The 24,303-nt window shown below is 54.1% G+C and overlaps 3 protein-coding genes across 4 annotated transcripts in view; all 3 read left to right on the forward strand.

Annotated features, from left to right (window-relative positions):
* The window catches only part of PIK3C2B (phosphatidylinositol-4-phosphate 3-kinase catalytic subunit type 2 beta), a 30,405-nt gene extending 23,910 nt beyond the window's left edge, over nucleotides 1-6,495 (forward strand). Inside the window, 18 exon segments of the mRNA XM_030965928.1 lie at nucleotides 2-95; nucleotides 173-267; nucleotides 464-644; nucleotides 1,173-1,280; nucleotides 1,372-1,464; nucleotides 1,942-2,071; nucleotides 2,267-2,403; nucleotides 2,503-2,672; nucleotides 3,158-3,314; nucleotides 3,401-3,510; nucleotides 4,845-5,046; nucleotides 5,135-5,259; nucleotides 5,341-5,458; nucleotides 5,652-5,733; nucleotides 5,841-5,947; nucleotides 6,032-6,160; nucleotides 6,241-6,258; nucleotides 6,260-6,495. Coding sequence (XP_030821788.1) covers nucleotides 2-95; nucleotides 173-267; nucleotides 464-644; nucleotides 1,173-1,280; nucleotides 1,372-1,464; nucleotides 1,942-2,071; nucleotides 2,267-2,403; nucleotides 2,503-2,672; nucleotides 3,158-3,314; nucleotides 3,401-3,510; nucleotides 4,845-5,046; nucleotides 5,135-5,259; nucleotides 5,341-5,458; nucleotides 5,652-5,733; nucleotides 5,841-5,947; nucleotides 6,032-6,160; nucleotides 6,241-6,258; nucleotides 6,260-6,430 — 2,227 coding nt within the window. The 3' untranslated portion in view covers nucleotides 6,431-6,495.
* A 990-nt stretch (nucleotides 6,496-7,485) lies between these two features.
* On the forward strand, nucleotides 7,486-14,297 carry PPP1R15B (protein phosphatase 1 regulatory subunit 15B). Its single transcript, XM_030965934.1, has 2 exons — nucleotides 7,486-9,024; nucleotides 12,479-14,297. Exons 1-2 carry the CDS (start codon nucleotides 7,648-7,650, stop codon nucleotides 12,689-12,691), a joined length of 1,590 nt encoding a protein of 529 aa, XP_030821794.1. The 5' UTR covers nucleotides 7,486-7,647; the 3' UTR covers nucleotides 12,692-14,297.
* Nucleotides 14,298-20,718: 6,421 nt separating this feature from the next.
* PLEKHA6 (pleckstrin homology domain containing A6) overlaps nucleotides 20,719-24,303 on the forward strand; it is a 51,370-nt gene continuing 47,785 nt past the window's right edge. Inside the window, exon 1 of one of the 2 annotated variants that reach the window (XM_030965673.1) lies at nucleotides 20,719-20,748. In XM_030965673.1, the coding sequence (XP_030821533.1) occupies nucleotides 20,723-20,748 (26 nt within the window). In that variant the 5' untranslated portion in view covers nucleotides 20,719-20,722. Of the gene's footprint in view, nucleotides 20,749-24,185; nucleotides 24,302-24,303 lie in introns of those variants that run through there. The other variant, XM_030965674.1, reaches the window with a different exon arrangement.

The raw sequence follows: 24,303 nt of genomic DNA on the forward strand, positions 1-24,303 counted from the left end.
GGTTCCCAGACCAGGAGGTGAGGAGGACGGCCGTGCAGTGGATTGACTCCATCTCGGACACGGAGCTGCTGGATTACCTGCCCCAGCTGGTGCAGGTGAGTGGTGGCACCAGGATGTGCCACGGGGCGCCCGCCGGTGCCACCGCGCCCCTGTGACACTGTCCCCTGTGCAGGCCCTGAAGTACGAGTGCTACCTGGACAGCCCCCTGGTGCGCTTCCTCATGAAGAGGGCCATTTGTGACCTGAAGATCACCCACTACTTCTTCTGGTGGGTTTGGGGGGCTCTGGGGGCTCTGGGGGCACCCTGAGGCTGGCCTGACCCTGAGTGTCCCCAAGCCAGGTGGGACCCTGATGCTAGCCTGACCCCACCTGTCCCCAAACCGGGCAGGACCCTGAGGCTGCCCTGGCCCCAAACAAGTGTCCCCAAACCAGAGGGGACCCTGAGCCTGGCGTGTCCCCAGCAGGCTGCTGAAGGATGGCCTCAAGGACTCGCAGTTCAGCATCCGGTACCAGTACCTGCTGGCAGCGCTGCTGTGCTGCTGCGGGAAGGGGCTGCGCGAGGAGTTTGACCGGCAGTGCCTGTTGGTCAGCACGCTGGCCAGGCTGGCACAGCAGGTCCGGGACGCCGCCCCATCCGCCCGCCAGGTGGGTGCTGGGTGCTGGGAGGGGTGCTGGGGGTGCTGGGTGCCAGCCCCGGTCCCCACTCACCCCTCCTGTCCCATGCCCGCCTTGTCCCCTCATGTTCCTACCCTATCCTGTTCCTACCCTATCCACCCTGGGTTTTGCCCACTATATCCCGTGCACACTCCATCCCACGCTGACCCCTTTGCGTGCCCACCCCTCTCTATCCCATGGTCACTGTGTTCCTTGCTCATCCCATCCCATCCCATCCCATCCCATTCCCATGGATCCTATCCCATCCCATCCCATTCCCATGGATCCCATCCCATCCCATTTCCATCCCACCCTATCCCATGCCCATCCCATCCCCATTCCATTCCCATCTTGTCCCTTGCCCATCCCATTCCATTCCATTCCATTCCATCCCACCCCATTCCAATGGATCCCATCCCACCCCATTCCCATGGATCTGATCCCATCCCATTCCATCCCCATGGATCCCATCCCATTTCCATCCCACCCCACCTTATTCCCACGGATCCCACCCCCCAGGCCATCCTGCGCGAGGGGCTGGAGGACGTGGCGCAGTTCTTCAAGGCCCACGGCTCGTGCCGGCTGCCGCTCAGCCCCAGCCTGCTGGTCAAGGGCATCGTGCCCCGGGTGAGTGCCAGCCCGGGGGGCTCGGGGGGCTCCCCCCCTGCCCGCCCCCGGCTTGCCCTGACCGGCTGCCCCTGCCTCCTTCCCACGGCAGGACTGCTCCTACTTCAACTCCAACGCCGTCCCGCTGAAGCTCTCCTTCCAGAACGTCGATCCGCTCGGGGAGAACATCCGCGTCATCTTCAAGGTCAGCCTGGAGCCTTTGGGAATGCCCAGATCCGGGCACAGCCCTCCAAGAATCCTCCTGCTCTGGGCTCTGAGGGCTCTGATGGTTCTGGTGGCTCTGGTGGTTCTCCCCTGGCCCTGATGGTTCTCCCCCGGTTGTCCCCTGCCTCTGGTGGCTTTGATGGCTCTGATGGTTCTCCCCTGGTCCTGATGGTTCTGGTAGCTCTGATGGTTCTCCCCTGGCCCTGGTGGTTCTCCCCTGGCTCTGGTGGCCATGATGGCTCTCCCCTGGCCCTGATTGCTCCCCCCTGGCCCTGATGATTCTCCCCTGGCTCTGGTGACCCTGGTGGCCCTGGTGGTTCTCCCCTGGCCCTGATGGTTTTCCCCTGGCTCTGAGGGCTCAGGTGGCCCTGATGGTTCTCCCCTGGCCCTGATGGCTCTGGTGGCTTTGGTGGCCCTGATAGCTCTCTGATGGCTTTGGTGTCTCTTCCCCCGGCAGTGTGGCGATGACCTGCGGCAGGACATGCTGACGCTGCAGATGATCCGCATCATGAACAAGATCTGGGTGCAGGAGGGGCTGGACATGCGCATGGTCATCTTCCGCTGCTTCTCCACCGGCCGCGGGCGAGGTGAGATGGAGTTTGGGCGTCCCCAGGGGTCCCTGGTGGGGTTGGGGATGGCCCAGGACATCCTGGGGTCTGATCCCACCGGCCCATCCTTATCACGCAGTGGTGACGGGTGAGGAGCAGTTGGGTTGGTGACAGAGGGTGTCAGGGTCGTGGTTCTTGGGGTTGAAGGGTCTCACCCACTGTCCCACCTGCCAGGCATGGTGGAGATGATCCCCAACGCCGAGACCCTGCGGAAGATCCAGGTGGAGCACGGCGTGACCGGCTCCTTCAAGGACCGGCCGCTGGCGGACTGGCTGCAGAAACACAACCCTGAGGAGGATGAGTATGAGAAAGTGAGGAAGAATCCCCGTGCCTCGTGTCCCCCATTCCAGGGAGCGGCCCCTCGCTTCCCATCATATCCATCCTTTCTCCTTGTCCTTCCCTGCTCACAGGCTGTGGAAAACTTCATCTACTCCTGCGCCGGCTGCTGCGTGGCCACCTACGTGCTGGGCATCTGCGACAGGCACAACGACAACATCATGCTCAAGACCACGGGCCACATGTTCCACATCGATTTCGGACGCTTCCTGGGCCACGCCCAGATGTTCGGCAACATCAAGAGGTGAGAGAGGCCCCTGGGACCTCCTGCACTCACCCCTGCTGAGGGGGAAGCTCCCTGTGTCCTGGTGGTGGGTGACCTCTCCTTCTTCATGTCCTGGTGGTGGGTAACCTCTCCTTCATGTCCTGGTGGTGGGTGACCTCTCCTTCATGTCCTGGTGGTGGGTGACCTCTGCTTCTTCATATCCTTGTGGTGGGTGACCTCTCCTTCGTGTCCTGGTGGTGGGTGACCTCTCCCTATCATCCCAGTGGTGACCATAGTCACCTCCCCTTCTCCTTGTCCTGGTGGGACGTGACCTCCTTCTGTCCTTGTCCTGATGTTGGGTGACCTCTCCCTCTCCTCATCCTGGTGATCAGTGACCTTTCCCTCTCCTTGTCCTGGTGGGAGGTGACCTCTCCCTCTCCATGTCCTGGCAGTGGGTGACCTCTCTCTCTCCTCATCCCACCCCGCACCCCTGCTCACTTTGTCCCTCCTGTCCCCCGTGGCAGGGACCGTGCGCCGTTTGTCTTCACCTCGGACATGGCGTATGTCATCAACGGCGGTGACAAGCCCTCCAGCCGCTTCCACGACTTCGTGGACCTGTGCTGCCAGGCCTACAACCTGATCCGCAAGCACACCCACCTCTTCCTCAACCTGCTGGGGCTGGTGAGAGCCGGGGGGCCACAAAATCCCCCTCAGCGCAGCACGGGGGTCCCTTTGTCCCCTGTCCTCAGCCCTGCCCTCCCTGCCAGATGCTGTCCTGCGGCATCCCCGAGCTCTCCGACCTGGAGGACCTCAAGTACGTCTACGATGCACTTAGACCACAGGACTCTGATGCTGATGCCACCACCTACTTCACCAGGTAGGGGACACCAGGGGTGGGTGACACAGCAGCGGCTGGCGGCTCCCTCGGACGGTGGTGTCACAGACATCTTTTATGGAAAACCCTTTCCTTAGGAGTTTTTCTCCTGAGAAGCTGAGAGGCCTCAGGACAAAATTCAAAAAATTATTATCTGCTGCTGTGGGATGCAACAGGTGCAGCTTTGATTGGTCTCATGTTGGTTGTTTCTAATTAATGGCCAATCACAGTCCAGCTGTCTCAGACTCTCTGAGAGTCAGGAGCTTTTGTTATTCATTCCATTTTTTTCCTTTGCTTGCAAGTCTTCTGATAAAATCCTTTCTTCTATTCTTTTAGTATATATTTGATATTATACAAATATATATAACATAACATAACTATAATATAGTATAATACAATATAATATAATATAACATAATATAATATAACATAATATAACATAATATAATATAATATAACATAATATAATATAATATAATATAATATAATATAATATAATATAATATAATATAATATAATATAATATAATATAATATAATATAATATAATATAATATAATATAATATAATATAATATAATATAATAAAATATATATAGATCTAAAATATTTATGTATTATTGTATATAATATATATACATCTATAATATTTATATATTATTGTATATACTATATATAATATAGTATATTATATGTTGTTATGTATATAGTTTATTTTATTATGTATTATATATAGTATATATAATATATATCATTACATAATATTATTAATATATATTTAAATATATATTCTATATTATATAAATATATAATATAAATATATTGTATTTTTAACATAACATATATAATAAAATAATAAATCAGCCTTCTGAAACATGGAGTCAGATCCTCGTCTCTTCCCTCTTCTTGGGACTTCTGTGAACACCTTCTGATGAAATCCTTTCTTCCATTCTTTTAGTATAAATTTTCTATTATATAAATATATTATATATTATATAATAGATATAAATATATTATATTTATATATGTTATATATTATATAATATATAATACATATTATTATATATTCCTACATATAATATATATAATATATTTTATTATATATTAATAGTAATATATACCATATCTATCATTATATATTATTATTAATATATTTTAAATATATAATATATATTCTATAAATATATAATATAAATATATTTTTAATACAATATATATAATAAAATAATAAATCAGCCTTCTGAAACACAGAGTCAGATCCTCATCTCTCCCCTCTTCCTGGGGCTCCTGTGCTCCCCGACCCCACGGTGGCACTGAGCGGGCGGTGGCCTCGTTGCAGGTTGATCGAGTCCAGCCTGGGCAGCGTGGCCACCAAGCTCAACTTCTTCATCCACAACCTGGCACAGATGAAGTTCACGGGCTCGGAGGCGCGGCCCACGCTGTCCTTCGCGCCCCGCACGCACACCCTCAAAACGTCCGGCCGGATCCGCGACGTCTTCCTCTGCCGCCACGAGAGGGTCTTCAACCCCAGCAAGGGCTACGTGAGTGGGGACAGCTGGGGACAGGCCCAGGCTGGGCTCGGGGTGCCCCAGCTCCCCCATGCCACGTCACGGCTCGTCCTCTTTGCAGACCTACGTGGTGAAGGTGCAGAGGGACAGCCCCGGCGAGGTCACCTTCGTGCAGCGCACCTTCGAGGAGTTCCAGGAGCTGCACAACAAACTGCGCCTCCTCTTCCCCTCCTCGCTGCTGCCCAGGTAGCCCTGAAGCCCCTCAGGACCTCCAGGGACTCCCCAAAACCCGCCGGGACCCCGCTGAGTGTCCGTCTGTCCCCGCAGCTTCCCCAGCAGGTTCGTCATCGGGCGCTCGCGGGGCGAGGCGGTGGCCGAGCGGCGCAAGGAGGAGCTCAACGGCTACATCTGGCACCTGATCCACGCTGCCCCCGAGGTGGCAGAGGTGGGGACACGGGGAGGGGGCTGCGGGGAGGTGGGCACAGCGCCAGGGCCACCAGCGAGGTGGGGAAACGCTTGGGGACAACGCGGCTTGTAGAGCATCGACATGTGCCCCATGTGGAGCATTGGTGCACGCCCCAGTTTTGAATGGTTGTTGTCACCGCTGTCACCACTAATGTCACCTCCTGACCCTGCAGTGTGACCTCATCTACACCTTCTTCCACCCCCTGCCCCGGGATGAGAAGGCGGCTGGAACCAACCTGACCCCAAAGCCGGCAGGTGGGGAAGGGGTGATTTTTGGGGGGTGATTTTTGGGGGGTGATTTTGGGGCCTGATGGCAGGGGGTGACATCAGGGGTATCCCATCCCTCCTGTCCCCCTCTCCAGACGCCACGTGGGCTCGATCCCTGGGCAAGGTCGGCGGCGAGGTGAAGCTCTCCATCTCCTACAAGAACAACAAGCTCTTCATCATGGTGATGCACATCCGAGGGCTGGTAGGACCCACGGCACCCACGGGAGCGGGGCCGGGGGGCTGTCCCCTCCCTGTGCTCACAGCATGTCCCCAATCTGCCCCACAGCCACCCCTGCAGGACGGCAACGACCCCGACCCCTACGTCAAGACCTACCTGCTGCCCGACCCCCAAAAAACCACCAAGAGGAAAACCAAAGTGGCCCGAAAAACCTGCAACCCCACCTACAACGAGATGGTAGGAGGGGGACCGGCACGGATTTGGGGTGTCCCCAGGGGTGGCCGTGACTGAGGGTTTGTCCCCGTTGTGTCCCACAGCTGGTGTACGACGGGATTCCCCCGGGGGGACCTGGAGCAGCGGGAGCTGCGGCTGAGCGTGCTGAGCGAGGAAGGATTTTGGGAGAACATCCTGCTGGGGGAGGTGGGGATTCGCCTCCGCGACCTGGACCTGGCCCAGGAGAAGATGGGCTGGTTCGCCCTGGGCTCCCGCGGCCACGGCACCCTCTGAGTGCCCCGGGGGTGTCCCCAAAAGTGGCTTCTTTTTTTAAGTTTACCTTGTGTCAAGGGAGCAACGCGGGGAGGGCGGGGCGCGGGGCGGTTCGTGGGGTTATTTCTTCCTTTGGGATATCCGTATTTTAATTTTTTTTAATAACGAGTAGCGTGAGCACCGGGGCGGAGGGGACGGGGAGGTGGCACGGGGAGGGTGGGGGGGTGTGTGGACCCCTCCCCACCCCAGGAACTGGGCAATTCCCACCGCGGGGAATTCGCTCCCAAAGGAGAGCGGCGTGGCGAGTTGCCTGTCCCGTTGCTGTCCCCTTGCGCTGGGGACATCTGTGTCCTTCCCGCCTGCCACCCGGCCCCGGGTGCGGGCTTGGTGCCTGTGGTGCTTTGTTTACAGCGACAGCTCCGTAAACGGACGAAATGTTTCTCAGGATCGAGAATAATTAACTTTAACCTTTATATTAAAAGTTTTAAATATTGGATCTGGTGGCTGTTGGGGTGTGGGAGAGGGGTCTGGGTTCTCGAGGGTGGGGGAGTTGGGAATCTCCTGCCTTGGGACCCTCCAGTGTTGGGACTCTCCTGCTTGGAACACGAGAATGGGGTCAAAAAAGGGGGTGAAAGGCAGGGTGGCACATCTGCCCTTCTGCCTGCACATCTGGGCACACATCTGTCCGCACCTCTGCCCACTGCACCCTGCAGAACGCCGAGCCCTGGGGGTCTGGGGTCTGCCTCCCTCAACCCCCAGCATCGTCCAGCTCCTCTCCCAGTGCGCCCCTCACCCAGCGCTGTCCCTGGGGCTCACAAAGTGTCCCCAGAGTGTCCCCAAATTGTCCCCAAGGTGTCCCCTGACCAGCCCCGGGTGGGCTCGGGGTCCCCCCAGACCCCGCCGCGCCGCCAGGGGGCGCTGCCGTGCGCCGCGCGCCGGCTGATGCAATCCCCGCGGGGCGTGGCCACACTGGGGAGTGGGCGTGTCATAGCCGACACCGCCCAATGGGAGGTGGTGACGCAAGAGGGCGGGGCAGAGAAGGTGACGCCCCGCCCCTCCCTCTGGGGGCGGGAAGCGCTGAGGCGGCGGTGCCGCCATTTTGTGCTGAAGCTGCCTCAGGATGGAGTCGAAACCCGAACCGGAGCTGCCCGCCGCCCCCCGAGCCTTTAGACTCACCCCCCGCCACGGAGCGCCGCTCCACACACCCCTCCGCACCGCTGGCAGCGCTGAACGGCCTCATGGAGCACAGCGGACGCGAACGCGCCGGCCCCGGCTTGGGATGGGCCCGACTGGGCCTGGCCGGGGCCTGGCCGAAGCTGGCGGCGCCCAGCGCGGCGCCCGCCGGCGGCTCGTCCCAGGCGAGCCCGCCCTTCTCGTGGCTGCGCGTGGTGTCGCAGCTGCTGTCGCCGCTACCCGCCCTCCTGCAGCGGCTGCTGCCCGGCGCCGCGCTGAGCTCCGCGCTGTGCCCCGCCAAGGCACCGCCGCCGCTGGTGCTGCTGCCCAAGGCGGACGCCTCGCTGGACTGGACCGAGGAGAAGCTCCCGGAGAAGCGGCCGGAGGGCGGCCCGGAGCCGCCGGCGGGGCTGTGGGGAGCAGGGCTGGTGAGGAACAGCCTGGGAGCCCTGCCCATGGATTGGTACGTGCTGGGCTTGGAGCAGGGCAAGAACCACCTGCCGCAGCCCCTGCGAGCCGAGGGCTTGCCCGAGGTTGAATTCCTGCGCAGCAAGCGCCTGGCGTTCCTCCAGCGCTGGCACCTGCCCGTGCCCGACCCTGACCACGGCTACCACAGCCTGGAGGAGGAGCAGCAGCAGCAGCACAGGGGTGTCTGCCGGGAAACTGGGGAGCAGCGCGGCACTAGCGGGGATTTAGAGCAGCCCGAGGATGCGGGGGGACAGCCCGCAGGTGTCCCCGAGGAGCCGCTCCGGGGCGCGGCTGAAGAGGAACGTGAGGACTCGGAAACAGAGCAAGACTTCCCGATTTCCACCAGACCTGCCTGTGCGAATAAATTAATCGATTATATCATCGGGGGAGTATTCAGCGGGGAGGAGAGTGAGGGTGAGGAAGACTGGGATGATGGTGATGATGATGAAGATGATGATGACGGGTTTGACAGCGAAGAGCTGCCCTCGGACTCAGACGCCGGCAGCCAGGACGGGGAGAGGCTTCATCTGTGGAATTCCTTCTATAGCTTGGATCCCTACAACCCTCAGAACTTCACAGCCACCATCCAGACGTCTTCCAGCGAGCCGGGAAAGGGAATGTCGGACATGGAAGAGGAGGAGGAGGAGGAAGAAGACTCGTGGGCAGAGTCCTCCGAGGGCTCGCCTAGTTCCGAGGAGGACGAGTGGGACTGTGACAGCGTGGATGAGGCGGAGAGCTTGAAGCTTTGGAACTCGTTCTGTAGCTCGGACGATCCCTACAACCCTTTAAATTTCACGGCGGCCTTTCAGACAGCGGAGAAAAAAGGGACGCCGGGTTTGCAAGGGGCAGAGAGGGCGAGTTCTGCCACCTCGGAGCATTTCTCCGTGTGTAGGGTACAGCTGGAAAAACACAACCGCGGCAGCGCTGAACTGGGGCAGAGCAGGGAGAAAAGTGCGAGTTCCAAGCGGAAAAAGGTACAGATCTTATTAATATTTTTGTGTTTTGGGATTGTTGAGGAAAAAAACCAGGCACACTGCGCCAAGTGGGGGTGAGGTCAGCGTTCCATATGTGCTGATAATTTCCCTGGAATGCTGCGCCTCATCCTTGGCACGTGATGGGAGATTCTGAAACTCATTCTGAGAGTCGCTGACAAGAATTTTTTTTTCCTCTAGACTCAAAGTTCTCTTTCCGTTTTCCGTTTTGAGTTGTAAATTTCCCTTCTGTTTCTCTTGTGGTTTCGACGTCACAGAAACTCCAGGCCTGGGGTGGAAATTTTTCCCTGAAAAACTCCAGAGCTGGGAGGAGTTTCCCTGAGAAGCGCCAGTTTCTGTTAAAAGGAAGTTACTTAGGACTTGAAACCGAAAGAATTTTTAGGATTTTTTTTATAACCCAGGTTGGCTTGTTCAGTGCTCTGGAGTAAATTGAGGTTCCCATATAAATTATCCCAATATTCCCATTTCCGTTTAAGATATTATTAAATGTTATAGTGTAATATTATTTACAAATATAATATTTCTATAATATTTTTGGGATAGCTATTTATGGGATAGCTATTTATAGGTTTGCTATTTATGGGATAGTTATTTATAGGATAGTTATTTATAAGAGAGATGTAATCAAAAACTGGACTTTTGAGCCCAAACAGAGTAATTTGGTTTTTTTAAGTAATTTGGGCACTATTAATAATAATAATGCCTGTGCTGGGATGCAGATAAACAGAAATTTATCCTAAATTTTGTGGTGCTGCAGATGTTCAAGGTGGATACCTCAAACATCTGGATGAGGAATAACTTGAATACCAAATCCTTGGGCAATCCAGTGGTGGAACAAACCATTCAAATAGCAAATATTTATAATTATTTCATATTTTTTCCAGCACATACATCTATTTTCTCCCTTAATTTCGATTACTAATGAATTTCGAGCCGTCCCAAGTGGCAGGGCTGCGATTGCAAAGGGAATTTTTGGCTCGGGTGCTGTCGGGGCTGTGGTGAAAGAGGGGATGAGGTGGCTGCAATACCCCAAATGATGTCAGAGCCCCGGGAATTGTGGCTCCGACTGATGTAAAAAAGCTGCAAGGTGCGGACGGGCTGATGTAACAGCTCCTAAAGCAGCTGCTGCAGAGGCCGGGCACATTCCTGAGGTTTCCCGAGGATTTTTGGGATTATTCAGCCAGCTCAAGGCCTGCTGGAATCCTGCAGGGTGTTGTTCCCAAAGCCATAAAATCTGGGAGTGTTGGTGGCACTTTGGGCTCAGCCGTGTGAGGGCACGTGGCACTTTGCTGGCCCTGCTCCCAGGGATTTTTGGGATCAGGGAATTCCTTGATCCTCACCTGCTGATTTTTGGAGTCACCTCTTCATCCTCTCCTTGCACAAAACACCCCCTGGGACACTGGGAAATGTCCCTCATGGAATGGGATGCCCCAAACTCTTCTGGAATTGCAGATTTTCCTGTTTGGAAGCTCCTTGCAGCACCAACACCCTCTTCGTTGTGCTGATAAATCCCAAGAATGGAGCAGCATTTTTTTTTTAACCTTTCCATGTTTTTTCCTGCTTCCAGGAATATTTGTCCTGTAGCAGAATTGGTTTTGAGGAATCAATCCTGATTTTTGAGGTGCTGACAGTTCAGTTTGTGCCTTTTTATAGCTGAATGCCAAATAAAGTCAAATAGTCCAGCAGGAACCTAAAATAAACTGAGTTTAACTCAGACTTAAATCCTTACTATGATCTTAGTCTAAACCCTGCCAAGTGCAGATCCCGAGCCTATAAATTCCTTTATTTACTTAAAATAGCTGCTAAAAGGAGTTAAAAGTGACAGTTTGGTGTGTATATTTTTAATTTCAGTACATAAACTCCACCCCCTAGAATTCCAAGAGAGATTGTGACAGTTTTGGTGTGTATATTTTTAATTTCATTACGTGAACTCCACCCCCTAGAATTCCAAGAGGGATTGTGAATTTTGTGTGTATATTTTTTAATTTCCTCACATAAATTCCACCCCTGGAATTCCAAGAGGCATTGTGAGTTTTGGTGTGTATATTTTTAATTAATTTCATTATGTGAACTCCACCCCAAAAGGGATTGTGACAGTTTTTGTGTGTATGTTTTTAACTTCATTACATAAACTCCACCCCCTAGAATTCCAGGAGGGATTGTGACAGTTTTTATGCGTATATTTTAAATTAATTTTATTATGTGAACTCCACCCTTAGAATTCCAAGAGGGATTGTGAGTTTTGCAGTGTATATTTTTAATTAATTTCATTATGTGAACTCCACTCTCTAGAATTCCAGGAAGGATTGTGACAGTTTTTGTGTGTATATTTTTAATTTCATTACATGAACTCCACTTCCTGGAGTTCCAAGTGAGATTCTGACAGTTTTTATGTGTATATTTTTAATTTCCTTACATAAACTCCACCCCTGGAATTCCAGGAGGGATTGTGAGTTTTGTGTGTATATTTTGAATCCAGCACGGGTTGTTCCGGTCACGTTGGGTTGAGTGTTGTCCTCTGTTCCTTCCTTATCTGTCCCCGTGGTGACTCACAGGGCTCTTGACTCAACAAAACCCTTCTGTTTGTTTTTTTGGGGGTTGTTAGGTAATCCTCAGCAATCCCCCAGTGCCAGCAGTGACCCCAAAATCCCATCAGGGACCCCACAGTCCCAGTAGTGACCCCACAATCCCCATCAGCGACCCCAAAATCCCATCAGGGACCCCACAATCTCAGTAGTGACCCCAAAATCCCATCAGGGGACCCCACAATCCCAGCAGGGATCCCACAGTCCCAGCAGCAGTCCCACGCATACTTTAATCATATTCTACTTGTTTTTATAATATTTTAAATCTATGTTTTTAATCCATTTTTATCCATATTTTACTTATTTTTATCTATTTTTTTTCCCACATTCCCAGCCTGACTTTGACACTCCCAGGGATGGAGCCGCAAAATCCCCTCAGGGATTCCCCATTCAATCCCAGTAGGATACCCCTAACATCCCCAGCAGAAAGAATCTTTTCACCACTCAACAACTTCAACTCAAACCCCAACCCCCACCACTTTAAACATCCATTTGCTGAGAAATCATGGATTCTACTTTTTCTTTATAAGGTGACTTTTTAAGATCGTATGCCTCATATTCTATTCATTTTTATAATATTTTAAAGCCATATTTTATCCATATTTTACTTATTTTTATCTATTTCTTTTTTGCCATTTTTTATCCACTTTCCAGCCTGACTTTGGACACTCCCAGGGATGGAGCAGCCGCAGCTCCTCTGGCATTCCAGCCCCGTCAGGAATCCCTTTCCAATACTCCTCAGAAAAAATCCCAATCTTTTCACCACTCAACAACTTCAACTCAAACCCCATACCCCACCATTTAAACTTCCATTTGCTGAGAACTCCTGACTGAATCCCTTCTTTTTGCAGGTGACATTCCACGAGGAGGTGACCGAGTATTACATAAGCAGCGAGGAGGATCGCAAGGGGCCCTGGGAGGAGCTGGCTCGGGACGGCTGCAGGTTCCAGAAACGCATCCAGGAGACTGAGGAGGCCATTGGCTACTGCCTGAGCACTGAGCACAGACTGAGGGTATTCCACAGGCTCCAAGAATCCCATTCCCAGAGGACTGACCCCTTCTAGCACCTTACAACTCCTGCAATTTGCCTGACCCTTAAATTAATGAAATCTCAACCGCAAGTGGCAGCTGCATGTGCTGAAATGGGGAGAAAAATGGGATTTTTTTTTCCCCTTTTTTTTCCCAACTTTGATACTCAGAAATTCTTGTTTTGATATCCAGATAAAACCCCTGGAGCTCCCTGAAAGGATGCTCTAATTGCATTCCTGTTAATTAGCACTTGACACACAACCAGACTGCTTGGGGTTCAATCCATTCCCAAAAAATGCCTTTTCCTGCCATACCTTGGGAAGTGTGGGGACTGTTCCTTTGGATTTTTGCACTTTGGAAAGGAGGAAAAAACAAAAAAAAAACAAAGCAAAACCTATTTTGAAGGAAATATTTATGGGGTTCATTCCCTAGAATTGCAGTTTTGATTTAAAATTCCCTAAGGAATGTGCAGGTGAGGGGTTTTTTTTTTTGTATTTCTCCATTTTTTCCAGCTTCTCCAAAAGCCTCATTTTTAAAAATCCCTTCCTTTTAAGGGATTTTTTTCTACTTTTTTGTTTGTTTGTTTGTTTGGAATAATCCAATGTTTGAGTGTTTATGGAGCTTTTGGAGGTTTGAATATTCCAGCCAAGCTTTGGTTTGATTGATTTAAATAATTCCCATTTCCAGGATTATTCCAAAGGGTTCTGGCTGCTTGTCCAACAAATCCCTTGGGTTTTTGGAACCAAGGAAATTCCTCATCCCAATTAATAATTAAAACTTAATGAGGCTGTGGATGATGCTTGAATTTAGGGAGCAAAATTCCTGAATTATTTAATTAATCTTTGCTGTAATTCTGCTTTGGGAGAGGGATTGAAGTGAATTTTTATATCCAATCTGCTTATCCTGATAATTTTCTTGGATTTAAGGAAATTATCTCGGATTTAAGGAAATTTAAAGACAAAAATTCCTTGTTTTCCTTCCCAAAAATCAGTATTAACTCTTTGTGTCTGCACTGGGGTCACCAAAAAACATTTCAGTGAGTGGACAAAACTCTTTATTTATATTCTTAATTTAAAATATTACATTATTTAATCAAAATCCTTGAGGGGAAAAAGGGGTTTGGAGCTGGAGGTTGGTGTGGGAATTTTCCAAGCAGGGAAAATAAAAATGGAAAAATTCCAATGTTTGCACAAAGTTGGGTCAATAAATCAATTATTTGTTCAGCTGGCCAGAATAATTTCCATTTTGTAGAAGAAAAAATTTTAAAGTGCTTTAAATTTATCCTTAATTCCTTCAGTTTTTAATTTGGAAGAAAATTATTTCTTCCTGCTTTATCCTGATTTGAAAATCCCAGAATTTTTGTATTTATTTTTATTGCAAGAAGTGGCTTCCTTGAGTTGAAAAATCCCTTTTTTTTGTGGTGCAATTAGAAAATTTAGTGGATGAATTAAATCAGAGCTGTGTTAATTCAAATTCCAACTCTTTGCCATCCTAAAAATTGGGATTTTTTTCCTCAAAAATAAGTTCAAAATTTGCATCACCCCCTCAAATCCTGAGAAATCCACTTGGAATTTTTAAGGATTTTACTCCCATTGGATTTGCTTTTTAATTCAGGGGGGGCAAACCAACCCAAAAAAACAACAAAAAAAATGGAATTCCAAGAAGAAAAAAATGTGGATTTCTGAGCATTCCAAGGAAAACCCACGACATGAATTTTTCCATGGATCTCCCAGTTGGTTTTTCCCACGGATCTCCCAATCCCTGGGATTTTTTTGGGATTTTTTGGGGGATTTTTTGGGGACTTTTTTGGGATTTTTGGGGGGATTTTTTTGGGGATTTTTTGGGGGATTTTTTGGGATTTTTATGGGATTTTGGGGGGATTTTTTGGGATTTTTTTGGGGATTTTTTGGGAATTTTGGGGATTTTTTTTTTTGGTATTGTGGTGCTTCAGTTCTTTCTGGACAACTCGGATTTCTTGGTGCTCAGGAGAACCTTGGGAATGCTGGGAATCCACAGCTGCTTGGAAAAAATAGCATCTTAAGAAGGGAACAGCTGCTTCCAAAGGGTTTAAACCTTGGAAAAATGACATTTTTTAAAATCAGAATTCCCATGGATGAGCTTTTCTTCTCCAACCTCCTTTTTTTTCCAGCTATTCCATCAGGAAATGGAATTTAATTACCACCAAACCCATCCCTGAACACCTCAGAGCTCCCTTTTAAAATTCCTTAAAATGCATGGGAAGCAAAACTTGGAGGGAATTAAATCAAAACTGTGATCTGCAGATTTTTATTTTTGTATCATTTATGGGGTGGGGGGGAAAAGTTTGGATTTGGCTTTCTATGGATTTTCTTTGGTTTGTGGCCTCTTTGTTGGGTTTTTTCTACCTAAAAATTCTATTTGTGTACATAAGAAAACTATTCAGGACTAATCTGTGTGTTGTAATAAAGAGATTTGCAAGATAAATTTTGGGGGGGGAAAAACAGCTGGGAAATCCAATTTTGGGTTGGGTTTCTGGGTGGTGTTTGTCATTCTTTGGGTTTTAGGGCAGGGAATTCCATCCAGGGGGTTCCTCTGAACTGGAATTCCTGACAGGAGCTGGGAAATTATCCCAAAATTAGAACAGAAAGTGCCTGGAGGAATAAACTGGATTTTTCCAGGGATTCCCAAAGGATGGGATGAAGAATTTTTGGGATTTAACCAAAATCCCGCTGCCAGCTCCTTTTGGAGGTGACACCCACAGTGTTCTGCTCCACCTGTCATCATTCCCTGGGAATCTCTGGAATTCTGGGGGAATTTTGGGAAGAAATTCCAAATTCCTGGAGGTTTATTCCTTAAAAAAAACCAAAATTCACTCAGAATTCCCACCTTGGAGCACAATCCATGTTTTCCTCTCTTTGCTTTCACCTTGTTCATCATCCCTAAAACACCCCAAGGTTGATTTTCCTGATGATCAGGATAAAAAAACTGCTGGAATAAAGAAAAAAAAAAAAAAAACAGGGAATTTCCTGCAGTATTCCTGAAAAAAAAAATAGGTGGAAATGGGGAATAAAGGAATTTAAATGAGGGATAAAGGATTGGAGCTGCCCTTGGGATAAAAACTCTGCCTGCTTTCCCCTTGGATATGGGCACTGCTTTCCTGGCCTGGGTTTTTGGGATGCACATGGAATTTTTCCTGAGCTGTCCTCACCTTCCAGTGCTGCTTTCTGCCAAATAAATCGTGGAATGGTTTGGGATGGGAGGAGCAGCAAAGATCCCCCAGTCCCACCCCTACTCCCTATCCCAGAGTGCTCCAAGGGTGGAACAGCCACAAATTCTCTGGGAATTCCTTCCCAAAATCCCATCTGAGCCTCCTCTGGTAAATCCAGCAAAACCTCAGGGTGTGGCAATGTGCCCCTGGAGGAGGAGCTGCTCCTCCTTTCCTTTCCTTTCCTTTCCTTTCCTTTCCTTTCCTTTCCTTTCCTTTCCTTTCCTTTCCTTTCCTTTCCTTTCCTTTCCTTTCCTTTCCTTTCCTTTCCTTTCCTTTCCTTTCCTTTCCTTTCCTTTCCTTTCCTTTCCTTTCCTTTCCTTTCCTTTCTTTCCTTTCCTTTCCTTTTCCTTTCCTTTCCTTTCCTTTCCTTTCCTTTCCTTTCCTTTCCTTTCCTTTCCTTTCCTTTCCTTTCCTTTCCTTTCCTTTCCTTTCCTTTCCTTTCCTTTCCTTTCCTTTCCTCCTTTTGCCTTCTCCTTTTTCCTTTCCCCCTTTTGCCTTTTCTTTCCCCCCTTTTCCTTTCATCTCCCATCCCTCCCTCCCCCATCCCACCAAAAAAGGCTCCCCAGGATCATCGAATCCGTGCCAGCTGTGCCCTCTCTGCATGCCAGGCACGTCCCCTGGCTCTGGAACATTGGGAATTTGGGATCTGGGCCCAGCTCTCTCTTTGTGCCAGGCAGGAGCAAAGCCCCAACAGAACATTTGGATTCAGCTCCTCTTCCTGGGATCATTCAGGTTGGATTTGAGGTGGAATGAGGTGCTGGCAAAGAGGGGAAAACAGATCCAGGTGGAAAACATTCCCAGAGCTGCGGGGGGGAGTGCCAGGGACACACCTGGAATGCCAGGGGCACACCTGCAGTGCCAGGGACACACCTGGAATGCCAGGGGCACACCTGCAGTGCCAGGGACACACCTGGAGCACCAGGGACACACCTGCAGTGCCAGGGGCACACCTGGAGCACCAGGGACACACCTGCAGTGCCAGGGGCACACCTATGAGACCAGGGACACACCGGAATGCAGGGACACACCTGCAGTGCCAGGGGCACACCGGGCACCAGGGACCCACCTGCAGTGCCAGGGGCACACCTGCAGTGCCAGGGGCACACCTGGAGTGCCAGGGACCCACCTGCAGTGCCAGGGACACACCTGGAATGCCAGGGACACACCTGCAGTGCCAGGGGCACACCTGGAGTGCCAGGGACCCACCTGCAGTGCCAGGGACACACCTGAAATGCCAGGGACCCACCTGCAGTGCCAGGGGCACACCTGGAGCACCAGGGGCACACCTGGAGTACCAGGGACACGCTTGGAGTGCCAGGGATACACCTGGAATGCCAGGGACACACCTGGCACAGAATTCCCCCAGAATCCGTGGCTGCTCCATCCCTGGAAGTGTCCAAGGCCAGGCTGGGCAGGGTTTGCAGCGCCCTGGGATACTGGAAGTTTTCCCTTCCTTCCCTAAATCCTCAAATCCTGCCCATCCCAAGCATTCCACGATTCCAGTCGCGGAGGGGACGTCGCCTGGGGACAGTGACAGCGCCGCGTCCCTCGCTCTCAGCCGCATTCCCGGTTTTTTATCCCGGGAATGTTTTGTCCAGAAGGTGGTGCCAGAACCGTTCGGGACGCTCGGGCAGCGCCGCCGCCGAGGCCACCGCCCCCTCTGAATTGTCCCCAAGGTGTCACCTCCCCCTCTGAATTGTCCCCAAGGTGCCACCTCCTCCTTTGAGGCTGTCCCCGAAGTGCCACCTTCCCCTCTGAGGTTGTCCCCGAAGTGCCACCTTCCCCTCTGAGGCTGTCCCCAAGGTGCCACCTCCTCCTTTGAGGCTGTCCCCAAGGTGCCACCTCCTCCTTTGAGGCTGTCCCCGAAGTGCCACCGCCCCCTCTGAGGTTGTCCCCGAAGTGCCACCTCCGCCCTCTGAGGTTGTCCCCAAGGTGCCACCTCCCCTCTGAGGTTGTCCCCGTGCCATCCCCGAGGTTGTCCCCGAGTGCCACCTCCCCTCTGAGTTTCCCCGAAGTGCCACCTCCCCCTCTGGTTGTCCCCGAAGTGCCACCCCTCTGAGGTTGTCCCCAAGGTGCCACCGGCCCCTCTGAGGTTGTCCCCGAAGTGCCACCTCGCCCTCTGAGGTTGTCCCCAAGGTGCCCGCCCTCTGAGGTTGTCCCCGAAGTGCCACCTCGCCCTCTGAGGTTGTCCCCAAGGTGCCACCGCCCCCTCCACCCTCTGGATGAGTTTTGGGACGGGAAAATCCAGGGCGGGAGCAACACCCGCCCCTGAGCGCGGGGCAGCGCCCGGTTCTGTGACATTCCTGGTGCCTGAGCCACAGGAGCCAGCAGGAAACGTCCCCAGGCGGGCTTTGTGTCACCCAGCAGGGTCACCGCGGGCTCGGTGTCCTCCCTGCCGGGGTGACAGCGCTGTCACCTCACCGCACATCCCTTCCCCAGCTGCTTCCTTCCCTTTGTGCCCTGGTCCCAGCGTGGTTTGGAGGCTGGGAATGGTGCGGAGGAGGAGGAGGTGGCAGCTGGTGGCTTCTCCGTGGGGACATCGGTGCTGGGAGGAAAGGGAAAGGGAAAGGGAAAGGGAAGGAAAGGAAAGGGAAGGAAAGGAAAGGAAAGGAAAGGAAAGGAAAGGAAAGGAAAGGAAAGGAAAGGAAAGGAAAGGAAAGGAAAGGAAAGGAAAGGAAAGGAAAGGAAAGGAAAGGAAAGGAAAGGAAAGGAAAGGAAAAGGAAAGGAAAAAGGAAAGGAAAAAGGAAAGGAAAATGGAAAGGAAAATGGAAAGGAAAATTGGAGAGGAGAAAAGGAAAATCCTCATCCCCCAAACCAGCATCCCTGTCCAAGGCCATGGATCCTCCTGCAGGACACCTTCCCTCTTATCCCACTGTCCTCTTCCTCTTCCTGGTGTCCCCGAGGCTTTTCTTGTCCCAGGAAAAGGCAGGTGAAACAATGCCCAGGGAATGGAGTTTTCCTGGCGAAACAATGCCCAGGGAATTGAGCTTTTCCAGGTGAAACAATGCTCAGGGAATGGAGTTTTCCTGGTGGAACAGTGCCCAGGACGGTGGCAGCGCCAGGTGCCATCAGCTGCTCTCCCAAAGGGACCAACCAGACGTGTTTTTCTCACCCAGTGGTTCAAAGAACACCCGGAAAAGCTTTCGGGGAACTGGTTTCCCCAAATCCCAGCTCTGATGTGGGGACTGAGCAGGAAAAACCCCAAAATGCTTCAGTGGCCGTGCTGGTGCTCAGTCAAACACTCAGCTCAATCTTGGAAGTCTCTTCCAACCTTAATAACCCTAAAACCCCTGCTCTGAGAACCAGGGAGTTTTTGGGAACCAGGAATTTATTTTTTTTTCCTTCTTTTCCACCTCTGGGTCGCCTCCCGAGCCAGCATCTCCCTGCTGGTGCCACGAGCAGCTTTGCAAAGGCGCCGCTGAGACAGGAGGGCAAATTGGCTCCTTCAATCAGCGGCCCAGGTGCCTCCCAGACCCCACCTTTGGCCTTAAAAGACTTTTAATTGAGGGCTGCGAGAGAAAATACCCGGTGGGCAGCCCCAGAAGTCCCACAGATAATCATCAGGGTGCCCTACATACGGCTTGGCTGCGAGATCAGACGGCCCAGAAGAATCCGACATTGTTCCAAATGAACAGGAGAGGGAAGTAACAACTCCATAATTACTCACCTCGAGTTAATTGATGGTAATTACAGCGAGTAGGCGCTGGAGGAAGCAGCGACGAGCTGGCCCTGGAGAGTCACGGGGAGGGCTGGGACTGTGCCCTGCGCACCGCGGCTCCGAGGGGGTTAAACTCCATGGGTTTGGCCGGGAATTTTTTTTTTTTTTTCCTGTTGCTTTTCCCTCCCTGCCGGGTTATTCGCAGCAAACAGAGCCGGGGTGGAAGAAGGGCTGAGCTGAGCCTTTGCTGCCGGGGACAGCCCGGGACTCGCTGCCGGGCGCTTCCCGAGCGAGGCGGGCGCTGTCCCGGCTGCTCCGTGCCCGAGCCCCCCGTGCCACCCCCATGGGCGATGACATCGACTGGCTGGACCTGCCGGGCAGGTGGACCTACGGCGTCTGCGGGGACGGCAGGATCTTCTTCATCAAGTACGGTCCTGCCCGGAGCCGGCCTGGGCTGGGGAGGGGGCTCTGCTGGGGCTGGGGGGAGCGGGGTGAGCGCTTGGGGCGCTGCAAAGGGTGGGGGGCTCGGTTTGGGTTCCTGTGCTGTCCCATGGCACAGCCACCTCTCCTGTCCTCCCGTTTCTCCCTTCTTGGGGACACTGCTGTCACAGTTTCCCCCTCTAAAATCCATTCGTTTGGCTGGAGCCAAGAGCTGGGGAGGGGCTGCTGAGCCCCCCGGGGGTGCTGACAGCCCCTCTGTCCTTGTCCCTCACAGCGACGACACCAAATCCACCAGCTGGGTGCACCCGAGTTCGGGCTACGCCATCCAGAGCGGGCACTTCTCCTGCGCAGGTGAGCCTGGGCCCGGCTCCTGGGGGCCAGGATTGGGAAATTGTGCCGCGAAATCCGCCGGGAGTGCAAAGGAGACCCCCAAAACCGAGCCAGCCTGCAGCTGGGGAGGGCTGGGTGATGCTGTCTCTCCCCAGCCTGGGTTTTCCTGGTGGATTTTCCCCTCCCTCCTGTGGTCTCTGATGAGGAGGGGGCCTCAAACTTCTCCAAAAACGCGCTTTGAGCCTTGGGAGAGCCAACTACAAAGTGTCACCATCACCCCTCAATCCCTGCCCTCACCCTCCTGCCCTTCCCCGGGGGGACAGCGAGGGTGACCCCGCTGCTGGCCTGTCCCCACAGGGCTGCCCCGAGGCTGGGAGGTGGACACCACCATGCACGGCGGCCTCTACTTCATCAAGTAAGTGACGAAGGGCCGGGGAGAAGCTTTTGCAGCCCGGGATGCTGCGGGGATGTTCCCTGGCCCGGGCAGGAGCAGCCCCAGCTCTGGGCCCTGCACCTGCAGCTCCTGCTCCAAACGCCCGTCCCAGATGCAAAATTTCTCCTCGGGGAGGCTCCGGGGTGGGGTGGGCGAGCCAGCCGCCCCCTTCCCCGCGTCATCCCGCAGGGAAACATCCCCCAGAGCCCCGCGGGGGATTCCTGGAGCTCTCGGATGTTGTGGGGGCGCGGAGGGTCCCTGGGGCGCGGAGCTGGCTGTGCTGGCCGGGCTGAGGCAGCAGCGGCTCCGGGAGGCTCCAGCCCGAGGCGCTGCTCCCGGTTCATCCCACTGGGATGTTCCCCATTCCCTCTCGCCCCTTCCTCGCCTCCAGTGCTGGGATCGGGGCCGTGGCGAGGCGATTTTGGTGTCTAGACAGGCTGAGAGCTGCGGGCTGTGCCTCGCCTGGCGTGCGGCTCCGGCTGCTGCCGGGTGAGGCTGCTCCAGACGGGATCTTTGAGCCCGTCCCTGTGTGGCTCGCGGAGCTTTCCTTGTGTGCCCAGACAGCCATAAAAACCCGGCGAAGGGAGCAAAGATCCCCCGGCGGGCTGCAGCAAAGCGCCGCGATCAGCCGCTCCAATCTGGGCAGTGTCCTTGAGGCAGCCCCAGGCGGGCCGGGAGTGGGGCTGGGGCTGCTCCGGGAGCCTTTAAGTAGGGTTGGAGCTGCGACCCCAGGAACCAACCACCTTCCTGTGTGTCCTGGGATCTGGGGGTGTCACAGCAGAGCAAGGAATGGGATTGGGGCTGCTCCGGGAGCCTCCAGGTGGGGTTGGAGCTGCGACCCCAGGAACCACTTTTGTGTATGTCCTGGGATCCAGGAATGTCACAGTGAGGCAGGGAATGGGATTGGGGCTGCCCTGGGAGCCTTTAAGTAGGGTTGGAGTTGTGATCCCAGGAACCACCTTTGTGTATGTCCCGGGATCCAGGAATGTCACAGCAGAGCAGGGAATGGGATTGGGGCTGCCCTGGCAGCCTCCAGGTGGGGTTGGAGCTGTGGAATTTTGTTGTGCCTCCTCTGGAGCAGGGACCACCTTCCCTAAGCACCACAGCACCTGGGAATGTCACAGTGGGGCAGGGAATGGAACTGGGGCTGCTCCGGGAACCTTTAAGTAGGGTTGGAGTTGTGACCTGAGGAACCAACCACCTTCCTGTGTGTGCTGGGATCTGGGGGTGTCACAGCAGAGCTGGGGATGGCACTGGGGCTGCTCCAGGAGCCTCCTGGTCAGGCTGGAGCTGTGACCCTGGGAGCAGACAGCACTGTCCCTGTGTGTCCCAGGACCCAGGAATGTCACAGTGGAGCAGGGGATGGGGCTGGGGCTGCTCTGGGAGCCTCCTGGTGGGGTTGGAGCTGTGTCCTCTGAGTCAGGGAGCACCTTCTGTGTGTCCCAGGACCCGGGAATGTCACAGCAGAGCAGGGAATGGGATTGGGGCTGCCCTGGGAGCCTCCTGATGGGGTTGGAGTTGTGACCTCAGGAACCACCTTCCTGTGTGTCCCAGCACCTGGGAATGTCACAGCAGAGCAGGGAATGGGGCTGGGAGGTGATGGCCACCAGGCCAGGCCTGGGAAGGGTCCTGCCAGCCCCACCTGTGCCCCAGGGGACCGAGTGGCGGCCCGTTGTCCTCCAGAGGTGGCACCAGGCCCAGCTGTGCAGAAGGGAAGCTGCAGGGGATGCCGGGCACCCCCCAGCCCGGAGTGTGGGTGGGCAGCCCCAGTGCCCTGTCCCGGTGCTCCCACCCCAAAAATTGGGATGTTTTCATCCCAACCCTGCCCCCAGCTCTGCCCGCGGGAGAGGCCCTGCTGTGTCCGTGGCTTTGGGATGGGGCTGCTCCTGGTGTGAACAAAGGGAGCAGGGAATAACCAGACACCAAACTGGGGTGCTCGGCCTGTCTGGGGGCTCCCCTGAGAGCTCCCCAGCTTCTCCTGGGCTCTTTTTGGGGAGCAGGAGCACAGCGGGAGGGGGAGCAGCCCCTGCGGGTCCCCTGTGCCTGCAGAGCAGGGGAATGGCCTTGGGGAGGGGACAATGCGATTTTGGGGTCCTGCTGTGGGCTGGCAGGGGGGGACGGTGTCCCCCACGCTGTGGGGACACAGGAGGCAGCAGATCCAGTGAAAGCCACCCCAGGGCCAGCCCCTAAAGCCCTGTGGCTAATGGGGGATTATAGGATCAAGGGTGGCCGCCTGTTTTCCCTTCCTGGAGCGCCCTGGTGTCCCCAGGCCTGGGATGGGAGGTCCCTGTGGGCTCTGAGCCCCAGCTGGGTGCCACCAGGGTGCCACCAGGGTGCCACCACGGGCCTGGCAGCTGTGACAGGCAGAATGAGGGCAGTGCCATGGATTGGGGCACGGTGCCATGGCTGTAGGGCAGCAATCTGCAGGGCCGGTGCCTCCGTGCCCAGCTCCAGGAGCCACCAGGCTGGGCTGGGCCCCACCTGAGCCATCCTGGCCACCAGCTCAGCTGTTTGGGGCTGTCCTGCCACCCATCTCCTCCTGACAGGTGACAATTCCGGGGTGCAGAGCCTGGGGGTGCAGATCCCACCCTGCTCCAGAGGGTTCCACACCTGGCTGGCATCAAAGGGGCTCCCCTGCCCTGCCAGGTGCAGGACCCTGAGGGATGCGCGGTCCCAGGGATGTGGAGGAGTCCAAGGGACCTCTCTGCTCCCCATCCCAGTGCTGGGGTGCCTGGGGAGCGTTGTCCAGCGCTGGGGTGCAGGATTGGGGATGCTGGGATGTGGGAAAGGGAGCAGGGCCCGCTCTGTGCCCCGACACGGGGATGTGCAGGGGAGCTTGGTCCAAGCTGTGCCCAGGCTCTGGAATTTGGGTCCAGGCTGTGCCCAGGCTCTGGGATAGGAGTCCAAGCTGTTCCCAGGCTCTGGAATTGGTGTCCAGGCTGTGCCCAGGCTCTGGGATAGGAGTCCAAGCTGTTCCCAGGCTCTGGAATTGGGGTCCAGGCTGTGCCCAGGTTCTGGGGTGCAGGTCCAGGCTGTGCCCAGGCTCTGGAATTCGTGTCCAGTCTCTGCCCAGGTTCTGGAATTCGGGTCCAGGCTGTGCCCAGGTTCTGGGATGTGAGTCCAGGCTGTGCCCAGGTTCTGGAATTCGTGTCCAGGCTGTGCCCATGTTCTGAGACGCGGCTCCAGGCTCCGGCATGCGGGTCCAGCGGATCCGGGCTGCTCCCCGCGGGGCGTGCAGCGCTCTCCATTCGCCTGGCAGGGCCGCGTTCCGCCCGGTGCGGCCCGGGGGGGTTCGGCGCGGTGCCCCCGGGGGCTGCGGGGGCGGGGGGCGGTGGGGGCGGCGCGGCCCCCGCCCCGCTCGGTGCCAGCCCGGCGTCACGTGCCGCTCGGTGGCCCCCGAGCATGCCCAGCTCCGGCTCCGGCTGCGGCTCCGGCTCCCGCTCCGGCTCGGGCTCCCGCTCGGGCTGCGGGCGGCCGGGGAGATGCTGCGCCCGTAGGCAGCGCGGGGGGGACCGGCCGCTGCCCGCCCCGCTCGGT

Source organism: Camarhynchus parvulus, chromosome 26 (genome assembly GCF_901933205.1).
Source record: "Camarhynchus parvulus chromosome 26, STF_HiC, whole genome shotgun sequence".
In the NCBI taxonomy this organism is placed as follows: Eukaryota; Metazoa; Chordata; class Aves; order Passeriformes; family Thraupidae; genus Camarhynchus; species Camarhynchus parvulus.

Excerpts from the sequence above, each read along its gene's own strand:
- PPP1R15B (XM_030965934.1), top strand. The coding sequence starts at position 7,648 with ATGGAGCACAGCGGACGCGAACGCGCCGGCCCCGGCTTGGGATGGGCC. Across the intron at positions 9,025-12,478 it reads CGAGTTCCAAGCGGAAAAAG|GTGACATTCCACGAGGAGGT; the intron begins GTACAGATCTTA and ends TTCTTTTTGCAG.